Consider the following 15,162-nt stretch of genomic DNA (forward strand, 5'->3'; position numbering starts at 1 on the left):
AATCCAATGAGCTCTTTGACATATCCAATCATTTGCTAAACTTCAGTATCCAACTTTGTTCCATTCTTTTTCTTGATGCTACAATTAATTGTCATGGAAAATATTTTAGGAACACTAGAATTACTTTGTAATTATCATTGAAGCTTTGAACCAAGGACTACACTAAAGAAAATCAGTTCAAGTCACACAAAAGGGAATTAACTTATCTCAAATAATGATGGTGGAGGTGGTAGTGGTGGTGATGGTGGTGAGAAGGAAGTTCTAGTTATGCTAATGCTAGTGAATGTTGAAAACAAAATCATGTGGTATTATTCATATTAAAATAGAATGGAATAAAAAAAAACATTATGAGACCTTAAGCAATAATTTCAGGAACCCAGACATAACTGAGGATAGAAATTGCAAAGAGGCAAAGTGTTGTTGTTGTTGTTCATCCTTTATTCTAAAAGAAGACCAATGACATCACAAGAGTGATATCCTGACTTTCCAGCGAATTGGATTTAAGTGAGTCAGAGCTGCAAAAAATCATCAGCCTTATTCTCTCCTCCAGAGTTATCAGAGTCCTATGGCAAGACATAAGTCAAGATGACTAGTGATGGCTCAGCAGCAAATATGGGCTTAATGTAATGAAAAACTTTGTAATAATTATAGCTTTCCAAAAGGATAGCTTTTAGAATAGAAGGTACTGCAGGAGGTAGTAGGCTTCTTCTCACTGAAGGTCTTCCATAGAAAGCTAGATGACAACAGGGATCATCTCCAGTCATTCTGATCTATATCTTGCCACTGGACCTAGATGGCTCTGGAGGAGAAAGTGAGATTGTGACTACATAGCCCTCCCTCACTTAAATCCAATTCACTTGCAAGTCATGGCATCACTTTCTTGATGTCACGATTGTCTTCAAGAACTAAAGACAAATAGCAACAAAAGTAAGAAAAAAAATGACCACATATTGGATATGCTTCTTTTTCAGTGTGAGTTTGGACTAGATACTTTCCGAATTTCTGTTCAGTTCTGCACTTCTGGGATACTGGTCTAGATACTTTCCAAGGTACTATGCTGCATTGGCAAAAACTGAGAAGCAAAGATATAAAACAAAACTAAACAAATATGGCCCAGGAAGGTTGGTGACTTGTCCAGGATCACAGAGCTAGTTAAATGTCTTAGGAAGAATTTGAATATTCTTGTCTCCAAGTCCAACCCTTTACCACTCTCTAATAACCCTTCTCTCCCATATTATAATGGATAGGGCACTGTACCTGTAGCAAATCCTACCTCAAACACTTACTCTCTTGACCCTGGGCAAGTTACTTGGGCCCTGTTTTCTCCACTGTTAAATGGTTATGATAATAACAGTATCTATCTCAAAGGGTTAGTATAAGGATCAAACGATATAATGTATATAAAGTAGCCACATATCTACCAGTGAACTGGATTGAATAACGACATTGTCCCCAAACTTCATTATAACCATAGTGGTTCTGTACTTCGTTTACATTGTTGTGGGTGAGAGGTCAGGACATGGAAATTTAGGACTATCACCCGGGTTACCTCAAGTATTTGGCTTCTCTGTATTCTGTGAAATTAGCTTGAGAATGCTGGGTTGCCTTTTCCCAAGGCTGAATTGGCTTCTGCAATATGGCTTAAACCTATCTCCAAACAGCCCCTGGTGCAGCAATAATTTTTGTCATGTCTGCATTGTAAGCAGTGCATCTGTCAAGATTCTGCATCTGTGCCTCTTCCTCCCCTCCCCTTACCCTCCTCCTCCCCAATGTCTTAGTTGTTTTGAGCTTTGTCTAGCTCTCCTTCCCTTTAGTCTTTGGTCATGTATTTCATCTCCTCCTCTGGACATAGAATCTCCTCTGTTTTACAAAGGTTTGGGGCTACCTTTAGAATCAGTGCTCATTAGTAACCGCCCTCTGGTGCTGATTAATGCCTGCTTTTGGTCATGTCTCTGCAGCCTGCATTTTCAGCAAGTAATAGGGTGTCCCAACAATCTTAGTGTAGTTTTAAGCTTTTTAGTAGCTGATCTGTATTGGTAGAAGGTTTCTTTTTAACTGTTTAGTAGCTTAAAAATGCACTGACTGCTGGCACACTCATGGGATTTGATGCTATAGCTGTCCTTAAGATCTACAATACATATGCATGGATAAGCAGATGGAAAGAATATCATGACATCTTTGGAACAAAAGATCCTCCTCACTAATCTTACTTCTATTTGCTTCTCCCCACTGTGGGACCACCCTTAAGTCATTTTCATGAATCCAGGGACCCTTCCTCTTACACTCTTATCTGACAAATAGTCACTATCAGGAAGATAGCTATGTAGAGTCCAGAGCAATGGCCTGAGAGTCAGGTCTAGCTTCTAACCCTGGCTCAGTTGGTAGGTAGTGTAGGATGACCACAACCAAATAATTTTACTTTTTTAGGCCTCAATTTCCTTTTTTGTAAAATGAGATGGCTGGGCTAGATGATCTATGATGTACCTTACTTCTGTAAACATCATTGGTTCCAAGTTCTTTCTCACATTCCCAATGACCTTCCAAATGGATGATTATTAACAGCATTTATGATTATTCATGTTTCCAATCCAAATACTCATAACATTTTGGAATTTATTTTAGTATCATTGACCCTTTCCAGGTGCTATTACTTGCTGTTCTGCCAGACTTTCCGAGCCCTCTCTTGCTATACTCATCAACTGCAGTGAATGGAAAAATGGTATTTACCTACCTTTAAAAAAAACTAGAACCTAAGCTTATTCTTCTTGGGCCTGGAATCTCAGCACTGCCTGTTTTAAAAGTATAACTTTGGAAATGGAGAATATATTAACTACTGTGAGATAAAGAGAAATCTTGCAAGGTAATTTTGTTTGCTTTGGACTGTGAAAGCTAATCTAGCAGGCTCTCCCTAAAATGCCTTGGAGAAATAAAAGATTAGGAAGTACTTTTAATGCTTTTGTGTATAACTTATATGCCTAATATTTAACCACGTTTGCAATCACTCCAGTATTATTTGTATCATTCAAATAAATAATCTTTCTTTGTCTCTTGGAACAGCAGTAAAAGAACACTGGATCGGGCAGCCAGGTAGCACAGGGAGTAAGAACACCGGCTCCAGTGTTGGGATAACCTGGGGATGGAATCCTGGGCTCGAACACTTAGCACCCACCCAGAAACACCTGGCTGTGTAACCTTGAGCAAGTTACTTAACCCCAATTGCTTAGGGGCGGCCAGGTGGCTCAGCTAGTACCAGCTGTGTCAGGATGACCCGGGGATCAAATCTGGGCTCAGATACTCAGTACCACACCCATAAATAACTGGCTGTGTAACCTTGAGCAAGTTACTTAACCCTGATTGCTTAAAAAAAAAAAAAGAACACTGGATCTGGAGCCAGTCAGTTAAGTCAACAAACATGTTAAGTCAGGGAATATAAAGAAAGACAAAAAACAGTCCTTGTGCTTAAGGAATTCACAGAAGATCTAGGCTTCAGTCAGGGTCTCAGCTGACAGAACACAGAAAGGATGTGGAATTATGAAGATCTGGGCCTTCTTTTTAAAATTTATTTTTTATTTTTTAAAGCAGAGACTTTTATTTTTTTCTTCAGTACCAAATTCTTCTTTTCTTCCTCCCCCATCCAATAAGAAAGCAAGAAAACCAAAACCTGTTACAAATATGTGTAGTCATACAAAACAATTTTCTGCATTAGGTATATTCTATTTTTTTTTTTTTAAGAAAAAGTATGCTCCAGTTGTTACTCTGATGCCATCATTTCTCTCTCTGGAGGCAGAGACCATGTTTCGTCATGAGTCCTTGGTGGGACTGTGGTGGGATGTCATGTTGATTAGAGTTATTAATTCCTTCAAAGTTGATTATCTTTACAATATTGATGCTATTGTGTAGATTGTTCTGATGATGCTCACTTCATTTTGCATCAGTTCATAGAGGTCTTCCCAGGTTATACTGAAACTATCTCCTTCATGATTTCTTACAACAGTATTCCAGCACATTCATTTACTACTTGTTCAGACACTCCCCAAATGATGGGTATCCCCTCTGTTTCCAATTCTTTGCCACCACAAAAAAACAAACAAACCTATTATAAATATTTTAAAGTTTTTTTAATTGATGCTTCTCTTTCTCCCCCCAGCCCCCACTCCAGCTCTGTCACTTCCCAATGACTCCCTGCCTCCAACCCTCCTTGTAATAATTAAATTAATCAAAACCCCGGGGCCTGGTGGCGAAGTAAGAGTGCAGGCCCTGGCGTCTGGAGACCTGGGATCAGTTCTGGCCTCAGATACTTGGCACCCACACAAAATAACTGGCTGTGTAACCTTGAGCAAGTTACTTAACCCCAATTGCTTAAAAAAAAAACAAAACCAAAAACTCATTGGCCGTCTGCAAATGTATGCCTAATTCTATACCTGTAGATTCTATACCACCTCTCTCTTTTGAAGTTCAGGCAAATACCAATACCACTTCTAACATTAGTTCTGAGACTATGGGAATTTAACCTCTCTGAGCCTCAGACCTTACATGTGGAGATAGTAAAACGTATGGTGCCTCCCTCATTCAAGGCATCGTTGTGAGTATTAATTAAGCAGCTATGTTAGTCGTTACAGCTACGGCTACTACTACGGTATTAACCCTCACTACTACCAGTGTCAGTTCGAAGAGATCACTTCCCTGTCCTGGGCCTCCGTTTCCCCACATATAAAATCGCATTATATCTCTTTCAAAAATCTATTTCGCTCTAAATCTTGTGATCCTCACCCTTTTTTTATAATAGGGCCAGGATTGTTATATTGGTCCTAAAAAGAGGACAGTAGCGAAGAAGTGGTGCGGAAGGGACACAAAGACCAAACTGCGGGAGAGGAACTGAGGGCTTTAAGCGTGCCTCCTGCATCCTTATGCAAGTTGGAAGCACTTACTCCGGAGCCTAACCCCATCCACGTCTTTCCGTGAGTAGCGCGAGCCAAAGGGCATGCGCAAGCACGTGGCGTCTCCGACCTCCTGCGTTCCAGTGGTGGAAGTTTGGAAGCTTCAGTTTCCGTGGCAACGAGACGCTTTTTCCCTGTGGGAAACAGCGTCAGTAGAACTCCAGCGCTCACCACCAGAGAGGGGTCGGGCGGGAGGGCAGGGGAAGAAACCCCGCTCCTCTGCCCAGCGTAGCAGGGTCCCTTTCCAATCCTTCCCGCCCCAGCTGGGAAAGATGCCCCTGGAAGTGGTAGTGGAGCTGCACATTCGAGCGGTAAGGTTCTGCTCACAACCCCTAAGTCCACACCTTAGGCTCTCGCCCCCATTCTTCTTAACTCCGGTTGATTTTCTCTTAGTTTTTAGCCAGATTCCTGATTCTCACCCTCACCAGAGTTCTCTCAAGACTTAACAAATGCCTCTTTCCAAGTTTATCCCTCGTACAGTTAGTTCTTCATTGATATCGGAACCTTTTCACGCTCTTCTCTAGCACCCTTCTCGCTTGGTTTGTGCTCCTTCTCTGTCCCATTCTTCGGAGACCCCTTGTTTCCCCTGTGCCTGCTACCCCCGATCCCTTTTGCTCATCCATTTAAAATGATCCTAGACTCAGTTTGGGTAGTGTTTGTATTCTTTTAGTCCTAATATAAACAGTAGAAGGCATGTATAATTAGCATAATCACCAAGTGAAAAATTGCCATTGCAATATGGACCAGCTGATTTTTTTTCTGACCTAGTTCCCTCTAGGGCAACTCTGGCTTGCTTTGGCCCATGAAAATCAATCAACAAGTATTTACAAGGCTTTGCACTGAATGCTCCAAACAGTTGCTGGGCTTTTTCTCTCTGGTCACCCCTTGACTCCTCTCTCCAATCTTGGACTTTAACTCTCAGAGTGTTAGATTTAAACGACTTTAGAGTTGGTATGTCCCCTCTTTTAGTGGCAGGCTAATGGAGAGTTCTAATTTCAAGCTAACGTGGTCATCCCTAAGGGCAGAGACTTAGAGGAATGCAGGACTGGAAAATGTAGTCCCCACAGACACTGGCCACACAGCAGAATTGGCGATTGTGGGCTCTGGGTTCTTAGATGTAGGACTTGAAGGGACGATAAAGATCTAGCCCAACTCTCTCATTTTACAAAAAACTTAAATAATGATTTGTTAATGGTCACACAGGGAGTATGTGAAAGAGCCGGGATATACAGCATTCTTTACCTTTCTGAGGGAGTTGTAGGAAGGAGATCTGGCCCAGTTTGCTGTTAGCTTATAGGTTCAGAGGAACACACACACACATATTGCATCAGCTGAGATTTCAAAATAATCAGAGAATGAAGACACTCATTTTATAAGGAGCTCTCAACTAAATAAAAAGTGCATAGTATCAAAGTTGAACAGTACTGGCTAGGTTTTATTGTGATTCTGAAATTGAATTCCTTCCTTTACAAAAGATGATGCCATTTATGTCCACTCTAAAGTACTACTTATTACATTTGCATTGTTCTCTACCAAATCCCAATCAGGAAGAAAATAGGCCTGTACTGTAAGAATCAGTAAAGTTAGGTGCCATTTAATTAAGTGAATCTCAGTGGTATAAACATTCAATAAAATTACCCTGCCTTAAAGCCCTTAGGAGTTAATTTGGGGGCTATGAATAGAAGTCTCATAACTTTAAACATCTGGCTTTAAAAGTAAAACAGAACAAAATAATTTAGAACTTCACAGATTGAGGACAGTTCACTGTGTTGACTCTGAAAGTGGAGAGGTAGTCAGTGTTGGGTTAAAGTGAAATGAAAATGATTCCATTGACCCCCAAGGAGTAGTTCCAATTTCTAAGTACCATCTACCATTCAAAATTTTACTCTTCTACCCAGCTAGAATCAGCTCTATTTGCCATAGCTGATTCCAGATATACAATACATCTCTGCAAAATGGTACTATCATCCACAGTATTTTCTATTTATGAAGGCTGATAACATTCTTATATTGAATTTTATAATTGACTCCTTGTCTAACTTAAGGGTTCTTTGTGGTTATGACATCATTTAAATAATTTAACCAGCCTTCCTTCTCCCTCCCCTGATTGAAGAATGATAAGCATTTTGGATTAGGTGGTCTTTGGTAATATGATTTGTGGAGGCACCCTGGATGAAATTCTTTGAATGAAACAAGTCAACATGAAAAAAATTCAGTAATTATATATTGTGCCTGGTACAACAGCAAGTTCACAGTGATGAATGCTGATGTTTGAGAATCTGATTGTTTTAACTTCCATCACCTTTAAAATCATTACAGGAAAAAACATCAATCAGATACAACATAAGAAATTAGAAAATACACAGGCCCTTTTTGTTGTACATGGGAAAGATTGCATTGTCACCTTTAAAGATTGGTCCCGTTCCCACCCTTCAGCAGAGATTTATCCATTACTGAGTAGAAATGATAGGCAATAAAGCACATCTTTTACTACAATCAATGGTCCATGTAATATATGGTCCTCCTCACAGTTGCCCTCTACTAGATAAAATGTTTTCTCATAAGCAACTTTCTAATTGATCTTTCCCAACAAGTGACTTTTTAATGAGCTCTTTTGAAAGAGATTTATTTTTACTGCTTTCTATCACAGTTTGGGGGAATCTGACCTATTCAAGTCACCATAAATATCCAGCAAAACTGCCATAGAAATGAAAGATAGCCCCAGTCCCACCTTTCTAATTGACACCTCTCAGGCTTTTTTTTTTTTTCTTTTCTATTTATATTGTGTGCTCCTCCACTTAAGTCTTCTGGTCCTTCACCATGGTGTGGATGGAACCTTGAGTTCTTGAAGGCTATGTCAAAAAAATGCAAGCTCTGCAAGATAGATCCCACCACAATAGAACGGCTTCACATACAGGACTGGTGACATCTTTGGTCCAAGTACCCTTCTGGCTAAGTTGGAGAAGTTTATAACTATAAGATTAGACACGAGGTGATGAATTTTTTTCATCCACAGCAAGTCATGAAACCATGTAGTAAGGCATGGAGGGCTTGCAGTCTGCATTGGTGGAAGGTGCACTCACTCTGCTAAAATAGCAGGTCCTTGAAGTATTAATGTATATCCTATTTTTGGAGTGTTTCTCAGCCTTTGGGTTTTCGTTCATATGCTAACAAGTAATATTACATAGGAATGGAAAAAATTAATATCCATCTTTTTTAATGGGGTGGGGGAAGAATACAAAAAAAAACCCCAAAACCCCAAACCAACCAAAAAACATGTGTGGGTTCTTAAAAGTGAATAAATTAAAAATTTAAGAACCTATATACCTGTAGCACCAGACTTTCAGAGATAAAAGTAGCAGAATTTATATTTTTAAAATCATGTTTGAAATCTACTATGGGACAACACAGCAAACTACCGAGTTGTTCACCTTAATGGATGTTAATTATGCAAAATATGTTTCTAGTTAACCCTTCTTTCCCCCTCTTTCCCTTTTAAAAAGAAATGTCATGTATGGGTGATATGTGGAATTATTCATTGATGTAAACTTTCAAGAAAAAATTATTCCTCAACAGCAAGAGAAACTGCTTGGTTCCTCTGCTATTGTTCTGCTGACAGTGTTGTTAATGAAGATCTATATATATATATCTAATTCTCCCCTATATAATTTTTTTTTTACCTAATATGGCTGTGTTCACTTTATGGCTGGCACATGCTCCAACTAGCAAGATGGCAGGGGTTACATCTTTCCATTCAGACATTGAGTCATTTGGACTCAAAATTCCAAAAGAAATCCAAAATGTCTACAAGAGCTAAGCAAGATAGGTGCTGGTGTATCTTTGGTCCTTTTTATTCTGGAAGCCTTCAGGTCTTCTGGTCCATACAATCATATTATTTACTGGTGACTCCACAGAGCAAAAACAGCAGGGACATTGAAGGGAGACAGCCAAAAGTAGTCCACTATACTGTACTGTATGTAACCGAAGAAAAATCCAAAAGCTACGTCTGTGACATTGTGCCTTCCCAGCATGACCCTGGAGAGGCCCAAGATGAAGGCCCACAGCACTATCAACACCCTCAGCGGAATGGCCAACACCAGGTGATGCAAGATGAACCGAGACACCAGAGCGGCCCTAGTGGCATGGCCAGAAGGGAAGGAATACTTGTCCACCGAGAACGTTATAAACATGTCCATTTGGTTGTGAGAGGGTCTTCGCCGCCTAACGAGCCCTTTGAGCAGAGCCACCAAGACCAAGTCCAAGAGCAGAGCGAAGAGTAGGTTGACTAGGACCTCTCTGCCCGCCCAGCTGTCACTCTGGTAGAGACAGTAAGCGGTGCCCGCCAGCCACAGGACGCCGTGGCCCGAGATCTCGAGCAGCTTCATGAGGGGCCTGGCGCTGCCCCAGGATGACTTCTCCCCGGCGCACACGCCCAGCCTCTTGGACATCCACAAGTCAATGGCCAGCAAGGAACGCAGAGCAATGCCGACGAAGGAAGGGTTCAGTTTCATGCAGTCCTCCTCCGGCAGAAGGGGCGGGGGCGGTTGCGGTGCGGCCGCCGGGGCCAAGGGGAAGGAACCGCGACGGTGCACCGGGCTCTCGGAGGCCCGGAGCCGCGCAGCGCTCGGCTCGGCGCCGGGGCTGCGGCTGCTCAGCAGAGACTGGAACTCGAACCTGCCTCCGCTGCCGCTGCCGGCGCCGTGGCTCCCGTGAGCGGGACTGCCGGGGTGGCTGCCACCGCCGCTGGCGCCCGCCCCCGAGCCTGCTGGGCGGCCGTCGGCGCTTCTACGAGGGCTGGACATGGCTGCAGCGGGTGACCGCGACCTGGGCCGCAGACCCAAGACGGTGACCCCGGCGGCGGCGTGCCGGAGCCTTAGATCTCTTCCGCTTCCGTGTAGGAGGGGCTGTGGGGCGGGAGGGGCGGGGTGAGGCGGAGCGAGGGAGGAGAGGGGGAAGGAGCTGGAAGGGACGATGGAGGTGAAGATGCAGTTAGCAAGATGCAGCCGTTTCAGCCCTGGCCCCGTTCGGGGTTTTCTTGGCAAAGAGCCTAGATGGTTTGCTATTTCTTTCATGAGCTCTTTTTACAGATGAGCAAACGGGATTAAGTGCCTTGCCCAGGGTCACACAGCTAGTAAGTCTGAAAATGAATTTGAACTCAGGTCTTGTTGACTCCATGGCCAGCGCTCTGTCCAGTGCGCCGCCTAGCTGCCCCTGCTAGGAAGATAGGCTAGTTCTGAAAAAGAAAACAAAATGTATGTACGTATGTATGTGTGTATACATGTGTACATACACACATATACACATATAGTATAAACAGGTTTAAATACCAACAAAAGCAAGTAATTAAGTTGTCCAAACATCCAAATCGTCTTTCCTAGCCTTCGTTAAGGGGAAGCCCTGTTGGTTAAACAAAGAATGAATTCAACTATTTACATTTGAATAAATGTATTTACACTTATGTGGGCAGGTAGGTGGTACAGTGGATAGAGTTCCAGGCCTGGAGTCAAGAAGACTCATCTTCCTGCCTTCAAATCCAAACTGAAATACTTAGCTGTGTGACCCTGGGCAAGTCACCTAACCCGGTTTGCCTCAATTTCCTCATCTGTAAAATGATCCTGAGAAGGAAATGGCAAACCATTCAAGTTACCGTGCTAAGAAAACCCCAAATGAGGTTAAGAGAGTGGACAGGACTCAACTACAATAAATTTACGTTTATAAAATGCCTATACAGGGGGCAGCTAGGTGGCACAGTGAACAGAGCACCCACCATGAAGTCAGTAGGACCTGAGTTCAATCCGGCCTCAGACACTTAACACTTCCTAGCTGTGTGACCTTGGGCAAGTCACTTAACCCCATTGCCCTCCAAAAAAAGTAAAAAAACACCCCTCCAAAAAAAGTAAAAAAACACCCCTCCAAAACAAAATGCCTATACCAACTTATCAGTTACTCCCCTTGAGTCTCCCTTTAAAGTTCCTTTTATCTGTTTATCTTTCATTACTTTTGTCTGCGTTTTTCCTTTTCTGTAGTTTTAATGGAGAGGCAAATCCATCACAGTAGATAGAGATATGGCCTCAGGCAGGATGACTTGGGGTCAAGTCTCACTTCTGAGCCAAACTAGCTGTGTGAGCATGGATGGGCAAGTCACTTAATCTGTCTCAGTGTCTTAGACAACTCTACAAGAGTAGAACAGTTGGTGATCTGCCTACTTTTGGTGAAGGAAGTTCCTTCATGGGGATTTTCCTTTACTGTGAAACCATAGCTCCTGACATAATAGTCATTGTTAGTGTGTACTCTGTTCTTCTGGTTAGACTTTCTTTTCTTAGAACTATTCTAATATATGTTTCCATATTTCTTCATTTTCTACATATTTAATAATCTTAATTATATGATAGTATTCCATAGCATCATTATATTATAATTTAGGGAGCCATTCCTCAACTATTGAACTTTTATATGCTTTTTACTTTTTCCCCCTCAAAATATACAATGCTGACATAGATGGCTTTAAACCAATCACTCTTCTCCCTCCCCCCTCCTCTTTTTGATGATCTTCTCAGGATATATTTCTAAATATATTTTTTCTATATATATGTTCTACAAATAATAATTTCTAAATATATCGAGTAACGAGCATAGTGTAATTTTAAAATGATATTTGCCTGTGCTCATAGATTGTAAAAAAAAAAAACTTGTATCATATTGCAATTCCATCAGCATTGTATATTTCCAGTTTTCCATGACTTAGTTTTATCATCTTAAGTTTTACTTTGTTTTGTTTTTCCATTTTAATGGGTTTGATATAGATTTTATTTGCATTTCTTTGAGTATTCAAAGAAGTTAAGATCCTTTGGGGGGCAGGAACTATTTTGATTTCTGTCTAGCACTCAGAACTGAGCCTCACAAACAGATACTTAGTATATATTGGTTGAATTGAATGTGTTAATTATTATTAAAATTGACAACTTTTTCAAGTGAATATTTATGTGTCAATAGGTATAAAGGGAAGAACACTGGTTTTGAAGTCAAAAGATTTTGATCTGAATCCTTACTCTGATGTGATATTCTTACCTTAGCACACTAGGAAAATTACTTATTTTAGCATCCTTTTCTTCATCTGTAAAAGGAGGGGGTCAAACTAGAGCATGGGATCATAGATTTAGAACTGGAAGAACTTTAGAAGACCCCTAGACACCCCCCTCACCAGAGAAATAATTTCTAAACTTCCTTCTAGTTCTCAATACAATAACAATTTGTTTTTCCTCTTATGTAAACTTTCTATTTATATTCTTTGACCATTTGGTAGTCCTTTTTGAGAAAGATATTAAGAAAAATGAATTTTCTCTCTGGCAAGTGAATTTCTGGCAAGAGAAAGAGGAGGTTCTTTGATCTTTATGATTGTTTTCTTTCCTTTTAAGATCACCTGCCCAGGTGTGTTTCTTCCAGAGAAGAAAGAACTTGTACTCAGTGTCTGCATCCTTGATCAATATAGGGAGACAAAATGCTTTCCTGCTTTGTTCCCCCTTATGATTTATGAGGATATGAGATTTGACAAGGTAAAACTTTTTTCTCAGCTTGGCATCACTTTGAGATATCCTAATGGGTCACATTTCACTTAAATTAATTCTTTTGATTGTACATGTAAAACCTATATTGATTTGCTTACTGTTTCAGGGAGGGGGAAGGGGAAGATAGAATTTGGAACTCAAAATTTTTTTTTAATGTTAAAAAATGTTTAACATGTAATTGGGGGAAAATAAAATATTATACATTTTAAAAAATAGTTACTATCCCATGGTTGGGGGAGGAGTAGAGGGGCTGGTTTTGCATACAAAGTAATCTCATTCAGTTATTGCCACAAGTTACTATTTTCTGTTTCTGAAACTTCTATTACATTTTCTGACTAGAACATGCTTTGTTTTTCTGATTGCACATTGAAGTATCACAAGCAATTAAATGAATTTATAAAAGCAATTATCCTTAAATGACCTTTTTTTAAACCTAGAAAAATTTTTATAGGGTGGTAGGGGTAAGGATATCAACAAATCAGTTATCAGATATCCTGCTGAAAATTGAGAGCCTGGACTGTGAATATTTTACATAATGTATTTCTGAACTCTAAGTAATAACCTACTGATTCCTAATAGCAGTTGGCAGACTCTTCTAATAAAGTTCTACTCCAGTGGTTCTTCTTGGTGTGGAGGTGACCCAGCATTCTCAAAGACCAGTCTTAAGTGCACTCTGGTTTGAATAGTTTGAAACTTGAGCCTCCATGCACCAGGACCAATCCAGAGAGGCTCTCCTTGGAAGGGCAACTGGTTATCAGGTGATAGCTTTGTGGCCATAGTAATTGCTAAAGGGTTGTGATCTGCTTCCATAGAAAGAATACTGAAATCACTAACAGCTGAGATATTGAAACATTATTTCACAGAATAAACCTTCTGGTGTAATAGCAAAAGAATGCATAGTCTCCTGCAATTAGTTTTAATGGATTTGAAGACATACTGAACTATGGCTTTGCCAAAGTCTTTAATTTTGTCTCATACAATATACTTTTTTGGAGGGGGAAAGGGCCTATATTTCTTAAATGAATACCCACTGAAATATCACAGAAAGTGATAATCAATGAAGCTTTTTTGCTCAGAGGCAAAAAAAAAATGATTATCCACAGGAGAACTGGCCATTATATTTGATATTTTCACAGTGATTTTGGTAAATTGAAGAAATGGCTAGAAACAAACAGAATGAAAGGGCAAATGTAGTCTGTGTGGGACCCAAAATCCTGGGGGAAGGACTTGTTTTGTGCAAGGAGCATCAAATTTAAGTGGACTGGAAATTATAAATGTCTTTGGAAAGTACTGAAGTTCAAATCAATACATTATGTCAAAGCAGCTCCATGACCAAAGACCTCCTATGGGGGAACAATTCCTGAACTCCATTCTGTTGGGTTGTGGGGCTGCTGGTTTCTATACCCTGTCTTAGACTCTGTATTTGTATATATTTCATTTTGTTTATTACTTTTTGTCCTTTGTTTAATTTAAAAAATTTTTAAAGGTTGTATTTCTCTTAGTCTTTTTATAGTTAATTTGTGCTTCCTTTCTGCCTTTTTTCTTATTTTTATATATATTTTAGTATGTTTTTATTTCATCTCTTATTTTGATCATTCTTTCTCTATCTGTTGAGCACTGGATTTGGACGGGGAAAAAAAGAATGGTTACATTAAAAAAAGGGGGGGGGGCAGCTAGTGGCACAATGGATAGAGTACCAGCCCTGGAGTCAGGAGGACCTGATTTCAAATCCAGTCTCAGACACTTACTTGCCGTGTGACCCTGGGCAAGTCACTTAACCCAGGTTGCCTCCTGCCCTCAACCCCCTAAAAAAAGAATGATTTTATAAAAAAAAAAGAGAGAAAGAGAGAGAACAGGGAACAGGGTTCAAGTTCTGTCTTTACTTTTTACTGGCCATGTGACCTTGGACAATTACTTTATTCCCAGAGCCTCAGTTTCCTTACCTGTAAAATGGGGATGACATCCCTTGAACTATGTATCTCAGAGTTGTTGTGAGGTTTAGAAAATAATGTGTTTAAAGTAGTTTATAAAACTTAAAGCGCTACATAAATATTATCTATTACTATTATTTTATTTCCCATAATAATTTTTTGTTTACCTACCCCACAATCAAAAGATATGCTTCTATTTATTTTCCTCCCTCTGTTGGGTAGATGATTGCTTTTCTATTGAAATAATCAGAAGTAAACTCTAGTTTCTGAAAGAGGATTAGATTTCCAGGGCCCTACAAATATATAGACACTTGCAAAGAGTATTCATGACATTCCTGACTAAAAGAACCTCAGCCTAGAGATTCTATGACTATAACTTAAACTAAGAAATTACTTATGTTTACAACAGAAGCAAAAACTCCTTAATGTATTTTTAAGGGGAAGAGTCAGTAGCATTTAGGATACATCTTTGAGTCTTTGACACTTTTCTCCAAAATATAAATTATCATTGGGGAGCGGCTAGGTGGCTCAATGAATAGAGCACTGGCCCTGGAATCAGGAGGACCTGAGTTCAAATCTGGCCTCAGACACTTTACACTTACTAGCTGTGTGACCTTGGGCAAGTTGCTTAACCCCTGCCTTCCCCCCTCCAAAAAAAGAAGGCAAAAAAAAATTAAATTATCATTGTTACCATTATCAGAGATTGAATGCTCTGACCCATTATGATGT

General features: G+C 40.2%; 2 protein-coding genes across 2 annotated transcripts in view; one reads left to right on the top strand and one right to left on the bottom strand.

Moving 5' to 3' along the window:
* Positions 1 to 5,007: 5,007 nt before the first annotated feature.
* Positions 5,008 to 15,162, top strand: part of SPATA6L (spermatogenesis associated 6 like) — a 77,727-nt gene continuing 67,572 nt past the window's right edge. Inside the window, exons 1-2 of the mRNA XM_069090788.1 lie at positions 5,008 to 5,248; positions 12,353 to 12,490. Of these exons, the coding sequence (XP_068946889.1) occupies positions 5,210 to 5,248; positions 12,353 to 12,490 (177 nt within the window). The 5' untranslated portion in view covers positions 5,008 to 5,209. The remainder of the gene's footprint in view (positions 5,249 to 12,352; positions 12,491 to 15,162) is intronic.
* PLPP6 (phospholipid phosphatase 6) lies at positions 6,352 to 9,831 on the bottom strand. Its single transcript, XM_069090789.1, has one exon. It carries the CDS (start codon positions 9,737 to 9,739, stop codon positions 8,834 to 8,836), a length of 906 nt encoding a protein of 301 aa, XP_068946890.1. The 5' UTR covers positions 9,740 to 9,831; the 3' UTR covers positions 6,352 to 8,833.

The sequence above is a fragment of the Petaurus breviceps genome, unplaced genomic scaffold (genome assembly GCF_028583685.1).
Source record: "Petaurus breviceps papuanus isolate PSGF00001 unplaced genomic scaffold, PetGlider_PUasm1.0 187, whole genome shotgun sequence".
Classification (NCBI taxonomy): Eukaryota; Metazoa; Chordata; class Mammalia; order Diprotodontia; family Petauridae; genus Petaurus; species Petaurus breviceps.